Genomic DNA, 14,745 nt, shown 5'->3' with positions numbered 1-14,745 from the left:
ATGGGCTTACAGTCTTATGTGATTAACACTTCAGCTCAATGAGAGCCTTGTCATGATGTGATTCTCTAATTTCTCATTTGATGACTTAAGAAATTTAAACTGTGAGAAATAAAAGAAAGGTTTACATTCTACCTTGTGCTTTAGAACCCCAAAGTAAAGTGTCAACTCATCCCCTCTGATTGGTTCCACACCTCACCCCCCTGTGAAAAAAAGCATGACTTGTGGTGGAGTTTTCTATGACTTTTTTTTAAAATTTTTTTATCTGTACTTAAGCCATTCATATTTTGTCCTTATTTGGGTGGGGGAACTTGTGATCTTTTATTGGAAGTTTTCTTCCCACCCAACAGTTTTTGTGAGCCTATCTAGCGTCACAGGTGCAGTTGTAAAAGAGAAATGCCGTATAGCTTGATTTCTGTTCATTTTCAACTTTTAGTGGTGATTATCTTCCAAAGTGATGAATCCCCCTGTTATTGGTTGGAGGTTGGTTTGAAGAAAACACTGAATAGTTCATGAATTTTAAATTGTTGGATAACTACAAACCAAATTGAATCCCTTTCATCTTCTGGTTGAATTCTACATCTTGTTACTTATCTTTGCTCATTACTTGGTGTTCCCTTGCTCATGACTTTAATATTTGTTACTTTGATGAAAACAGGTTGTTAGGCTCTGTGCAAAATCAAGGGAAGCCGTAAGTTCCCCTGTTGAGCATTTAACCCTTCACTATCAGGTTTGTTTATTTTTTAGTTGTTTCAAGTCTTATGTAATATTGGTTCTGTGTTTGAGCATTATGCATCTTACAGTTGTTTACTGCAGGTTTGTCATCTTGACACATCTGAAAAGAGTGAACTTCACAAGTTACAGCAACTGAAAGATGAACAAGGTGAGTTCCAGTGACTTGCTTGTGGTTGTGTGGTTTTCTGTTCTCGATTTGGACTCATTTATGTGAATCAGTTTCTTTCTGGTGCTGAGGCAGTGTACATCAAATGCCCACAAAACTATTAAGAACTGCACAAAAAGACATTAAACACAAGACATCTCCCCTATGAGCAATTAAGAACTCACTAATGTTAGGACTTAGGAGCTTGTTTCATGTAAAAATTTGCCTCACCAAAAATCGGATCTGTGATTCTCCAAAATGAAGGTTGGAAGCATCTCTATTATTCATGTTTTTTTTTTAATCAGTGGCAACGAGAAAATCATTAGTTAGGAAAGAAGGGAAAAAGTACAAGAAGAAAAAGGAGACAAGAAGTCTATCGTAAGCGAAGGAAAAAGCATTGGAAACGGAAATATGATATCTTGCATGTGGTATATGTATCCGTAAAAAATGACAAATGAATGATTCCTTCGGAAAGGGGGCGACGTCAAAACCCGAAAAGAAGCTAAATAACAAGTTTTATTGCAAAACCCGTATATCTTCAAGTTTCTCAAACACCCTAGCATTTCTTTTGGGACCATACTACCCAAAGGACCACACAATCAACATATCTATGGAGGCTTTGGCATTAAAACCAAAGCCTCTAAGATCAATGCACGACATATGCCATAGGCTCACAAAAAGAAGGTATTGCCCGATGCACTGCTGCCAAATTATTATTCTTCTCATTTATCTTCTTCCAAATCTTATTTGGATCAACGAAGGAAGATTTCATTCATCGTAAAACATCAAAACAAGAAACTGGTACAATAGGAGAAGAAATGCATAAGAGAGCTTCTTGTGCAATAGGAGAAGAAATGCACGAGAGAGCTTCAAAGATAGAATGTGAATTCTCCTAATGCTGCTACTTGCAAAATATCAACCTACTCCCAGCCTTTTGATCTTTAATGAGGAACTCTGAACGAAACACCAAAAAAGCAACAAAAGCCATTAAAACAATAGCAAAAAGAGTATAGCTGACAAGGTATTGACTACCGACCATGCAAATATATATATATATATATATATATATATATATATATATTTGATAAGTAGGTAATTATATTAAAAATGTGGTATTAAGGGAATGCCGCCCGTATACAAAAGGCCACCACCACAAAAAGGCCCTATACATTGCTCCTACCTGACAAAAAAAAGCTCGAACCAATCTTAAAACTGATCAATAGCGGGATTACAATCTCCCTTTGTCCCAACTATACAAGCTATTAACCACAAAGCTTTTGATTCTAAACAAAAGCTTTTCAATCTCTTCAAAGCATCTCGAATTCTTTTCACACCAAATAGTCCACATCAAACAAAGAGGGATCATGGTCCATAAACGCTTCCTTCTCTTGCCCACTCTAGCTCCGTTCCAAGCAATTAAGAGTTCCATAACATTCCTTGACATGGCCCATTTTAAACCAAACCAAGAAAACACCACGGACCAAAGTTCCCAAGCTACCGGGCAATGTATGAGAAGATGATCCACTTTCTCTGCATCCCTTCTACACATGCAACACCTATTAACAATGATTCTCTGCCGCTGAATCAAATTATCGATAATAAGAATCGTGCCTTGAGCCGCGCACCAAACAAAAAAACTCACCTTAAGCGGCCCCACTGTCTTCCAAATCGCTTTCCAAGGGAAAGAAACATTCCCACCTCCACCTAACGCTTGATAAAAAGATTTCACTTGAAAGCATCCAGATTTAGACAATTTCCAATGCATCTCGTCCTCCCCTTACTCCTATTCCTTGCATACCATACACTCTAGCAAAAAGAGCCTCTTCCTCTTCCTCCCCGTCTCGACTTGCCTTCTCAAGCGAATGTCCCAAACTATAACCCCCTCATTAAAGGAAAGATAATCGGCAATGGATGCAAATCTTCTTAATCTTATGGGGTAAACTTCTTTAATACTGAGCAACAGATCTTTACTATATACAAACACCCAGAGATTCGAAGCAATGGATACTTGCATGACGCCACATTGATGTTATTTTCTTTTGCTGCATCTTTGACGAAAGTGATGCATATTTGGTTCTCTATCAAAAGCAATATCAGTCCATGCTTATTAGTTTGATTTGCGTCAACTGCTGCTCTTACTTGTGATTTATTGGCCATAGACATTTGTGCATGCTGCTATAATTATTTACAACAGTATAGTGACAACAGTTACAGATAGATTTGGTGTTTTTAACTAAGAACTTTTGAGAGTGGTGGGAACATGTTTCCTTTCTTCCCTTTTGAGAACTACAAAATGATGTGTACACTCATACAAGGTAGCTTATAGTTCATTACACTAGGGATGAATTTTAACTTGAGGATTGGTTGAAGACTCTATCATTCATAGCACACAATCTCCTACGGAACTGAAAGAAACAAAAACGTTTTCTTTGGTTTGGGTGGCAGTTTGGGGGAGGTAGTTTAACCATCTTGACAGTTGAATATCTACCAGTTCACTGAGCATGATTGCATTCCGCTGCAAGGCTGTGTTTCCATTTTTGAAGCATATCATATGCTTTCTTTGCTGTACAAGTTCTAGGTTTGTTTTACTGAATTAGGTTTGGTTGCTAGTTTGTAAGGCATGAGCCATGATGTTATGGATCAAGAAGTCGTTTTCTGCTTCCAAATTGAGGTGTAGGTTAATCTTTTGTTTGATTTTGGGGGAAAAGGGAGGACCCAAATTAGGTTTCTCTCTCTCACACTTTGTATTTATATGGACAAGAGTAAAAGTACAAATATACCCCTAAGTAACAAATACATAACAAAGTGAACCCTAACTTAACACTCCCCCTCAAGTTGGTGCAAAGATATCTATCAAGCCCAACTTGAACACAATAGGGTGAAAGATCTTACTACTAAGTCCCTTCGTAAATATATCACCTAATTGGTCCTCAGACCTTACAAACGGCATACATATCAAACCCTTGCTCAGCTTCTCCTTAATGAAATGCCGATCAATTTCTATATGCTTCGTTCTATCATGCTACACAAGATTATGAGCAATTTATAGCCGCTTTGTTATCACAATAAAGCTTCATAGGACTACCATCAGAGATCCCCAAATCCTTCAACAAGGTTTGGAGCCATAAAAGCTCACACACGCCATGAGCCATAGCCTTATATTCAGCTTTTGCACTTGATCTAGCTACCACTGACTGCTTCTTTTTTTTTTTGATAAGTAAATAATTATATAGATGAAGGCATTAACGGAATGCCACCCGTATACTAAAAGGCCACGAGACAAAAAGGCCCTATACACTTCCAAGAGAAAAGAAAAGCTCAAACCAATCTAAAAATTGGTGAAGAGAAGGATCACATTCTCTCTTGTCCCAACTAAACAAACTATTCACCAAAAAACTTTTGATTCTATATAAAGGTTTTTCCACCCCATCAAAGCATCTCGAATTTCTTTCCCGCCAAATGATCCACATTAGACAAAGATGGATCAAAAACCAAACTTGCTTCCGCCTCTTTCCAACTTTTGCACCTCTCCAAGCGATTAAGAGTTCCATCGACATGACCCATCGCATAGCAAACCAAGAAAGAACCATAGTCCAAAGCTCCCAAGCCACCGGGCAATGAATGAGGAGATGATCAACCAACTCCGCATCTCTTTTGTACATACAACACCAATTGACAATGATTCTCTGCCTTCGGATCAATTTATCAATGGTAAGAATCTTGCCTTGAGCTGCACATCAAACAAAAAAACTCACCTTTAAAGGCACCTTCGTCTTCCAGATTGCTTTCCAAGGAAAAGAAGTATCCCTTCCAAAAAAATATTCATAATAGGATTTCACCCGAAAGGAGCCATCTTTGGATAAATTCCACCGAATTTCAGCCTCTCCTCCTCCCAGTCTTTGGAGACCATACACTCTAAAAAGTAACGCCATCAAAGCCCCTTCCTCCCACTCATTCACATCCCTTCGCAAACGGATGTCCCAAACCGCAACTCCTTCATGAAGCTAGAGATACTCGGAAACATTAACATCTGTGTCGCTAGCCAAACTATAAATATTCGGGAACTCTTCCCGCAAGGTCACTTCCCCACATCACACATGCTCCCAAAACTTTACCCTTCTCCCATCACAAACCAAAAAATCGGTGTTCTTTACGAAGGCATCCCACCCATTCATAATCCCCTTCCACACCCCATAAGGCGATCTCACACCCAAGGACGACCGATCTCCCCATCCGGAACCATATTTCGCAGCAACTACTTTCCTCCACCATCGCTTCCTTTCACTCGCAAATCTCCAAAGCCATTTGCCCAACAAAGCATGATTGAAAGACTTTAAGCGCCTCACACCCAATCCTCCATCTCTAATGGGAGCACAAACTGTATCCCAGTCAACGAGGTGATATTTGACCTCATTCTCCACGCCGTTCCAAAGAAAGTCTCTTTGAATCTTTTCTAACCTCCTCGCCCCGAAACCGGAATGGTAAACAATGACATAATATAAGTGGGTAGATTTGAAAGGGAGCTTTTAATCAAAATAACTTTACCTCCTTTTGTCATATATTGGCGTTTCCAACACGCCATTCTCTTCTCAAATCTTTCTGCAACCGAATCCCACGCAGACTTAGATTTGAAAGATGATCCCAAAGGCAAACCAAGATACACCAATGGGAGAGACGCCACCCTACAACCCAAAATCTGAGCAAGAGCACCAATATCCTCAACTGCCCCAATCGGAATCATTTCTGACTTCCCCAAATTCACCTTAAGGCCTGACAGCCTCAAAGGATAAAAGAATACATCTGAGATAGCCCACTTGTGTTGCCTCCGCATTGCAAAACACGAGCGTATCGTCGGCATAAATAATATGAGAGACCATCAACCCCACACTGTCTGCCCTCCCAACTTCAACACCCTTCAAGAATCCCCCTAGAACTGCTTTCCGAATCATTCTACGAAGTACCTCCATGACCAAAATGAAAAGGAGGGAGGAAAGGTGATCGCCTTGACGCAATCCTCTAGAAGTCTAAAAGAAACCAGCTGGAGAATTGTTCACCAAGACTGACATGCTAATAGATGAGATGCAAAATTTTATCCATTTCCTCCACCGCTCTCCAAATCCCATTTGTTGCATAATATAGATCAAAAAGTCCCAGTTACATGATCATAAGCTTTCTCAATATCCAACTTGCACAAGATACCAGGAATTCCGCTCTTTAATCTCGAATCCACACACTCATTAGCAACCAAGGATGCATCAAGAATTTGCCTACCTTCGACAAAAGCATTTTGGGCTTCGCACACAACCTTTCCTACCGTCTTCTTCAAACGAATTGCCATCACTTTAGCCAACAACTTATCCGCTCCCCCAAATAAACTGATAGGTCTAAAGTCCTTGATGTCCTCCGTGCCTCCTTTTTTCGGAATCAAGGCCACAAAAGACGCGTTCAAACTCTTTTCAAACTCTCCAAACCTCCAAAAATAATGGAACATGCCCATCACTTTCCCTCTCACCACTCCCCAACAATGTTGAAAAAAGGCTAAAGACATACCATCTGGACCGGGCGCTTTATCTCCATTCAACGATTTAAGAGCAAGAAGAACTTTTGATTCCTCAAATGGTCTTTCTAACCAATGAACCTCCTCCCCCGAGATAGAGTTGAACTCCAAATTATCAACTTGAGGCCGATACACTCCCTCCTCCTTGAACAAACTGGCATAGAAGTTAGCAATACCTGTTCTTATCTCCTCTTCCTCCTCCAAAGTACTATTGCCAATCCTGATCTTTCCAATAAAGTTCTTTCTCCTATTACAATTGGCCATTCTGTGAATGAATCGAGTATTTCTATCTCCCTCTTTTAACCACAAATTTCTTGACTTTTGACGCCAACTGATTTCCTCATACTTTGCAATTTTTACTGAATTCTTCTTTGGCCTCGTTCCTTAGGACCTTCTCCGCATTTGTTAAAGCACGCACTTGTTCCTCCAAGTCCATCTTGCGAATGACTTCAACCACCTTAGCCTTTTGATTCCCCAGCAACCCAAAGACTTCGGAATTCCACTTTCGCAAGACTTCGGAATTCCACTTTTGCGAATCCTCTTTTAACAATTTGAGCTTCTTAGCTAGAACAAAGCTCGGCTTCCCAGAGATCGAATAACTGTTCCACCAAATGCCCATCTTATCCACAAAACCATCTGACAACAACCACATATTCTCAAATTGGAACGGAATTCTTCCACGATGAATCCCTCCACTATTTAAAAGGATCGGCAAATGATCTGAAATAGGCCTTGGAAGAGAGCACTGAATCACCTTTGGACAAAGCTCCTCCCAAGAAGAAGAGAACAAAAACTGATCAATGCGGGACATACATCTAACCTCCTGATTTCTAAACCACATGAATCTGCTCCCACTGAGAGGTGGGTCAACAAGCTCCAGATCACTAATAAAATCAGAAAATCTTCTCATGTGACGAGAGGTAGAGGTACACCCCAATCTTTCGTGTTGGAAACGAACAACATTAAAATCTCCTCCCACACACCACGGCGCATCCCATCTAAATGCAACCGCCGAAAGTTCATCCCACAGATCCTCCCTATAACAATTGGTCACTGGCCCATAAACTCCTGTAAAAGCCCATTCATTTCCATTCTCCACAGTCTTGAACAAACACGATACCGAAAACAAGCCAAACTCTTCATCAACTTTCTCCACCACTCTACTGTCCCACATCAACAAAACCCCCCCTCTGCCCCACAAGCATCCAAGTGGATCCATTCCACCGAACGACCTCCCCACAACTCCTTAATGCTTTCCTTAGAAACCTCCTTTAAATTAGTCTCTTGAAGACAAACCACATCCGCCTTCCACTCTTGTAACAATGATTTAACTATCATCCTCTTTTCCTTCGCATTTAATCCTCTCACATTCCAACTAAGGATTTTGATCTTCATAGAAAGACAAGAGATTAGTTCCTTCCACCATTTCACTACCCCTCTCTCTCCTTTTATTACGTCCCTCATAATTAACGGAACATTGTAGCCTTCTTATCTCCCTCACCCCTTTACTAACTTTGCTCCCTACTTTTTTTGAATCCGCCGTCTCTTTTGATGGGTTTGAAGATAAAACTGATTGCTTCTTACTGTGCCAAGTAACCAAATTTCGACAAAAAAAGGTGCAATAGCTAGAGCGCCTATCATCCATTGAACTAGCCCAGTCTGCATCAGTAAAGGCTTCCAACCTTAGGTGACCATGATTGGAGAACAAAATTCCTTTACCTGGAGCCGATTTGAGATATCTCAAAATACGGTAAACTGCATCCAGGTGTACTGTACGTGGCTCATGCATAAATTGGCTGACAACTCCAACGACATATGAAATATCTGGTCTAGTATGAGATAAGTAAATCAGACGGCCCACAAGTCTCTGATATCTTTCCTTATCTGTATGCTGTCCAATATCTCCACTAAGATGATGATTAGCCTCAATGGGAGAGTCTGTAGGTTTGCATCCCAACATGCCTGTTTCTTCCAAAAGATCAAGAATATACTTCCTTTGGGAGATAAAAATACCTTCCTCAGATCGGCCCACTTCCATCCCAAGAAAGTATCTCAAAGATCCCAAGTCTTTAATCTCGAACTCTTGAGCAAGGCGAGCTTTAAGACTGAGTATTTCATCAAAATCATTGCCTGTCATGATTATGTCATCCACATAGACAATAAGAATAACAATCTTATCATTACCTCCCTTGATGAACATAGTATGATCTGCATGACTCTGCCTGTATCCAAATCTCAACATAGCTTTGAGAAATCTGTCAAATTAAGCTCTAAGTGATTGCTTTAATCCATAGAGGGCTTTTCTCAATTTACACACCTTTTCTTTAGTAACAGAGGAAGAGAAACTTGGTGGTATATCCATGTACACTTCTTCTTCTAAGTCACCATGAGGAAATGCATTTTTTACATTAAATTGTTGAAGAGGCCAATTCAAAATAGCAACACAAGAGAGCAAAGTTCGAATAGAGTTCATCTTTGCTACGGGAGCAAAGGTTTCCTCATAGTCGATACCGTATGTCTGAGTAAAGCCCTTAGTAACAAGTCTCGCCTAGTATCTCTTGACCGTTCCATCTGCTTTATATTTTACTGTGAACACCTATTTACAACCCATTGATTTCTTTCCCTCCAGAGGAGACACTAGTTCTGAGTTGCCATTCTTTTTCAAGGCTGTCATCTCTGTTAGAAGTGTTTATTAGAGAAAGTGGGTTTGTCCCACATCGTCTATCTTATGTATGTGTAACTCTCCAGAGTAATATAAATAAAGGTATATGTGTAAGGGTTCATTAACACCCTATACACTTTTCCTCATCTCTAATAACATGGTATCAAAGCTTAACCTTAACCCTAATCCTAAACCACCACAATCCTAATACACCACCATCTTAACCTTAATCCTAAACCATACCCTAGCCTTTGCCTTAACCCTAACCCTAATCCTAGTTCACTGTACTGTTCCCGCATACTGTTCACCGCGCACTGTTCACGGGTACTGTTCATCGCACTGTTCACGATTACTGTTCATCGCGACTGTTCACGGGGTACTGTTCACCGAGTACTGTTCACCTACGTTACTGTTCATCACCTTACAGTTACTGTTCATCCCTGTTTTGGCGACCATCTTCATGCACTGGCATGCATCACCAGGCCCTGTTTTCTCGTTTTTGCAATTTCTGTTGATGTTTCTCTCATTCTGGTAACTATTTTCTATACTGTTCTTGTCAAGTATCGCTGTCATGTGGTGGACTAGTGGTTGTGAAGAATATGTTATGTTGGGGTTGTTGATATTGGGTATCTATCCAGCCTGGTGACCGGTTCGATGTTAGTATATTAGTTGATTTTGTTGATCAATAGTTATTGGTATTTTGCTTTGGTTGTGTATTGGTTATTTGCTAGTTATTGGTTGTTACCCTTCCATTGTTCGGTAGAATGTCTGAGAAGAAGGATTCTGATTCTGGTACTGTTTCTAGCTCTAATTCTACTATTGTTGGTAGCGTATCAAGTGGTTCTTGGTCTCGCGAGAGGCGCCCTATTACCTCCACACCATTAAATGGGGGCAATTATGTTCTTTGGGCTAAAGCTGTTGAGGTGTATTATATGGGTCAGTCTGAGGACTCTTTTTTGACTGATGAGCCTCCTGCTACTGCTGAACCTACATATAGGGCATGGAAAGCTGTTGATGCCCGTGTTCGTTCAGAATTATGGAATAGTATGACGGAACAGGTTGCTAGTACGCTGATGTTCTGTGATACAGCTAGAGAGGTGTGGACACAGGCACAGGAGTTGTATTCAGGTGTCGACAATCTCCGTCGCACATATGATCTTCATCAGTCTTTCTTTAATATATCTCAGGGTGATGATTCTTTTGAGGAATATTATGCTAAGTTTCGGCGCATTTGTAATGAATTGGATATATGTGAGCCACTTACTGCTGATATTCAGGTTATACGGCGCCAGCGTGAACGTATGAGGGTTACTCGTTTTTTATCCGGTGCATCATCCACTTTTGGCCCTGTGGGTAATCAGATTTTGGGAAATCGTGACTTACCTCCGCTCAGCGAGGTATTCAGTCGTCTCCGACAGTCATCGTCTATTTCTGCACCGACTTCTGGTCGTTCTGCTTTGTCTTCCGCTATTTCTGACAGCTCTGCTTTGTCTGTCAGCCATGGTCGCGGTCGCAGTCGTGATTCTGGATTTAGTAGTCGTGGCCGCGATTATGGGGTGAGTGGTCGTGGCTTTGGTGGCCGTGATTCTGGGTTTGGAGGCCGTAGTCGTGATTCTGGAGGCCGTAGTTTTGGTCGTGGTCGTGGCTTTGGTGGCCGTGACTCTGGTTTTGATAATCGTGGGGGTCGCATATCAGGGGGAGGTGGCCGCGGTCGCGGCCGTGATTCAAGATTTTGCACTCATTGTTGGGGAACAAATCATACGGTGGAGTTCTGTTATAACCTTCACGGCTTTCCCCAGGCTTATCAGGCTACTATCTCTCAGGATACTGAACAGTTTACTCAATCCTCTGCCGATGTGGCTATTTCAGCCGAGGAGTACCAACGTTTTTTGTCATTTCAGGCTGCGACAGGATCCTCTACTGCTACGCTCGCTCAGACCGGTTCATCCGTTGCTTGTGTTGCCTCCTCTTCTTCCTCTCCTTGGGTTATTGACTCAGGAGCCACAGATCATATGACTGGTACATCTGCTTTCTTTGATCACCAACCGGTTGGTAAAACATCTCATGTCACCTTAGCCGATGGCTCTACCACTGTTGTTACTGGCTTCGGTTCAGTTCCTGTCACTTCCTCTTTTACTTTATCATCTGTATTACATGTTCCTCGTTTTCCGTTTAATCTTATGTCTGTGAGCCGTCTTACAAAATCTTTAAATTGTTCAGTCACATTTCTTCCTCATGGCTGTGTTTTTCAGGATCTCAAGACGGGGAGGAAGATTGGTGGGGGCATTGAGCGAGGTGGCTTATATTACTTGACTGTTTCTCAGCCTGTAGCTCTTCAGACATCAGAGTCTCCATACCAACAGCACTGTCGTCTTGGTCATCCCTCTCTTCAGAGTTTGAAGCACCTTGTGCCTTCCTGTCGTTCCATTAATAAGTTGGTTTGTGAGGTCTGTGAGTTTAGTAAACACCGTAGAGTCACTTTTTTACCTAGGCTTGAGCGTCGTGCGTTGCGTCCTTTTCAGTTAGTTCATTCAGACATTTGGGGGCCTATTCATGTGCCTAGTGTTTCTGGTTTTCAGTATTATGTTATTTTTGTGGATGACTTTTCTCGTCTTACATATCTTTATCTAATGAAAGAGCGGTCTGAATTGAAATCTGTTTTTAAAACTTTTTACATGGAAGTCAAAAATCAGTTTGATACTTGTGTTAAGATATTTCGTTCCGATAATGCCCGTGAATATTTTCACCATATTCTTTCTCATTTTTTCGATGATCATGGCATTATTCACCAATCGTCGTGCTCTCGGACTCCACAACAAAATGGAGTTGCTGAGCGCAAGATTCGGCACTTGTCCGAGGTTATGCGTGCCTTATTATTTCAAATGCAGGTTCCTAAGTCATATTGGAGTGACGCCGTTCTCACTGCATGTTATCTAATCAACCGTATGCCCTCTACGGTCTTAGGTGGTCAGGTTCCTCATACGGTCTTGTTTCCCGGTCGGCCTCTCCACTCTTTACCCCCTCGAGTTTTTGGGTGCACCAGTTATGTTCATGCTCTTGATCCTGATAGGAGTAAACTTGATCCTCGGTCTTTTAGGTGTATCTTTCTGGGATACTCACACACCCAGAAAGGCTATCGATGTTACTCTCCTACTTTACGTCGTCACTTTGTGTGTGCTGATGTCACGTTTAATGAGTCCTTACCATATTATTCGGACCCTGTTGCTATCAATGATCTTCTTACACTCGAGTCTGTGTTACCTATGGCTGTTCCTACTGGCACTGTTTCACCCCAACCTTTGCAGGTATATGTTCGTCGTTTCCCAGCATCAGCACCGCCACCGCCTCAGGCACCACCTCCGCCTACAGAGCCATTCCAGTCTGGCGAACTCTCAGTGCCCACATCTCCGTCTTCTCCCCCGTCGCCGGATCCACCTGCTCCTCGATATCCGACTCGTGAGAATCGTCGTCCCCCGGCAAAATATGGTTTTTCTAATCTCTCTAGCACTTCTCATCCTATTTCTCGGTTTCTCTCTTATACTCATCTCTCTCCATCCCTTCGTGCTTTCACTACTACTGTTTCCTCCGTTTTTGTTCCTAAAACTGTTCAGGAGGCATTATCTCGGTCTGAGTGGCGGACAGCTATGGCGGATGAAATGTCTGCTCTTCATACTAATGGCACATGGGAGTTGGTTACTCTTCCTGCTGGGAAATCTACTGTTGGCTGTCGTTGGGTCTATACTGTCAAGTATCTACCTGATGGCACTATTGAGCGTCACAAAGCTCGCCTGGTTGCTAAAGGCTACACCCAAACTTATGGTGTTGATTATTCCGAAACGTTCTCTCCTGTTGCCAAGCTTGGCTCTGTGCGAATTCTTATTTCTCTTGCCGCCACTCTTGGCTGGCCGTTGTATCAGCTTGATGTCAAAAATGCCTTTCTCCATGGCGATCTCCAGGAGGAAGTCTATATGGAGCAACCACCTGGGTTTGTTGCTCAGGGGGAGCATCATAAGGTATGTCGTCTTCGCAAGGCACTTTATGGACTTAAGCAATCTCCTCGAGCGTGGTTTGGCAAGTTTAGTGAGGCTATTTTGAGATTTGGCATGCATCGAAGTCAATCAGATCATTCTGTGTTTTCCCTTATGTCGGCTCGAGGGAAAGTATTGCTCATTGTCTATGTAGATGACATTATTATTACTGGAGATGATCAGAAAGGGATTGGTGAGTTGAAACAGTTCTTACATAGTCAGTTTCACACTAAAGACCTGGGTAAGCTACGATATTTCTTGGGTATTGAGGTAGCAAGGTCAAAGGATGGGATTAGTTTGTCCCAGAGGAAATATGTGTTGGATATTCTAGAGGAGACAGGTTTGCTGGGAGCCAAACCTGTGGAGACTCCAATGGATCCTAATGTCAAACTTTGCGTTGATCAGGGGGAGGAATTTCCTCATCCAGACCAATATCGTCGTTTGGTTGGTAAGTTAAATTATCTTACCAATACACGTCCTGATATCTCATTTGCTGTTAGTATGGTGAGTCAGTTTATGTCTGCTCCTCGTCTTCCACATTGGGAAGCTTGTATTCGTATTGTGAAGTATCTTAAGGCTCATCCTGGACGTGGTTTATTTTACCGTTCCAATGGTCATTTGCGTGTTGAGGCATTTACTGATGCAGATTGGGCAGGGTCACCTTCTGATAGACGTTCAACAACTGGTTACTGTACATTTGTTGGTGGCAACTTAGTTACCTGGAAAAGTAAGAAACAGACAGTTGTTGCAAGGTCTAGTGCAGAAGCAGAGTATCGTGCCATGGCTCATACTACATGTGAAGTTGTTTGGTTGAGATCATTTCTTAAGGAGCTGGGATTTCGGGTGCAGTTACCCATTCCTATGTATTGTGACAATCAGGCGGCAATACATATCGCTTCGAACCCTGTGTTTCATGAGAGAACCAAACATATTGAGGTAGATTGTCATATCGTTCGAGAGAAGGTTGATGCTGGTGTGTTGGCTATGCCTTTTGTGTCCACAGGTGCTCAGATAGCAGATGTTTTTACCAAATCACTATTTAAACCTCGTTTAGAATTTTTATGTAACAAGCTGGGAATTTGTGATATCTATTCTCCAGCTTGAGGGGGAGTGTTAGAAGTGTTTATTAGAGAAAGTGGGTTTGTCCCACATCGTCTATCTTATGTATGTGTAACTCTCCAGAGTAATATAAATAAAGGTATATGTGTAAGGGTTCATTAACACCCTATACACTTTTCCTCATCTCTAATAACAATCTCCTCTATCATAGCTTTTTTCCACTTAGGTATTATGAGTGCTTCCTTCCAACTCTGTGGGATAGATATGGAAGAGAGAGAAGAAACAAATGCACGATACGAAGGAGATAAACAATCATATGAAACAAATTGTGAGATGGGATGTTGAGTACATGTTCTAACTCCTTTTCTAAGAGCAACAGGAGCATCAAGATGAGTCAACCGAAGAATTAGAAACTGGAATTGAAGCTGGAGTAGGTGATAGTGATTGGCAAGGTGACATTGCACAGGCAAGCAGGCTGTCTCTTTTTTCATCGAGAAAACTTCTGCAAGTTAGGCAACCTTTGCGGGTAAAGGCTATCGTCATCAACATCTTGGCCACTCAT

General features: G+C 41.7%; 2 protein-coding genes across 2 annotated transcripts in view; both read left to right on the top strand.

Annotated features, from left to right (window-relative positions):
* LOC131307592 (regulator of nonsense transcripts 1 homolog) overlaps positions 1-14,745 on the top strand; it is a 44,777-nt gene that overhangs the window by 15,402 nt on the left and 14,630 nt on the right. Inside the window, exons 12-13 of the mRNA XM_058334195.1 lie at positions 656-727; positions 814-880. Coding sequence (XP_058190178.1) covers positions 656-727; positions 814-880 — 139 coding nt within the window. The remainder of the gene's footprint in view (positions 1-655; positions 728-813; positions 881-14,745) is intronic.
* LOC131307603 (uncharacterized) lies at positions 9,833-11,515 on the top strand. Its single transcript, XM_058334224.1, has 2 exons — positions 9,833-11,115; positions 11,349-11,515. The coding sequence occupies exons 1-2, from the start codon at positions 9,861-9,863 to the stop codon at positions 11,384-11,386; spliced, it is 1,293 nt and encodes a 430-aa protein (XP_058190207.1). The 5' UTR covers positions 9,833-9,860; the 3' UTR covers positions 11,387-11,515.

This window comes from Rhododendron vialii, chromosome 11a (genome assembly GCF_030253575.1).
Source record: "Rhododendron vialii isolate Sample 1 chromosome 11a, ASM3025357v1".
Lineage (NCBI taxonomy): Eukaryota > Viridiplantae > Streptophyta > Magnoliopsida > Ericales > Ericaceae > Rhododendron > Rhododendron vialii.
Note: the sequence above shows the minus strand (reverse complement) of the source record. Positions and strands in the feature narration are given on the sequence as shown.

Bases quoted from the DNA above. Each gene is read 5' to 3' on its own strand.
- LOC131307603 (XM_058334224.1), top strand. From the start codon at position 9,861: ATGTCTGAGAAGAAGGATTCTGATTCTGGTACTGTTTCTAGCTCTAAT. The intron at 11,116-11,348 runs GTACATCTGCTT...TGTGTTTTTCAG, and splicing joins AGCCACAGATCATATGACTG to GATCTCAAGACGGGGAGGAA.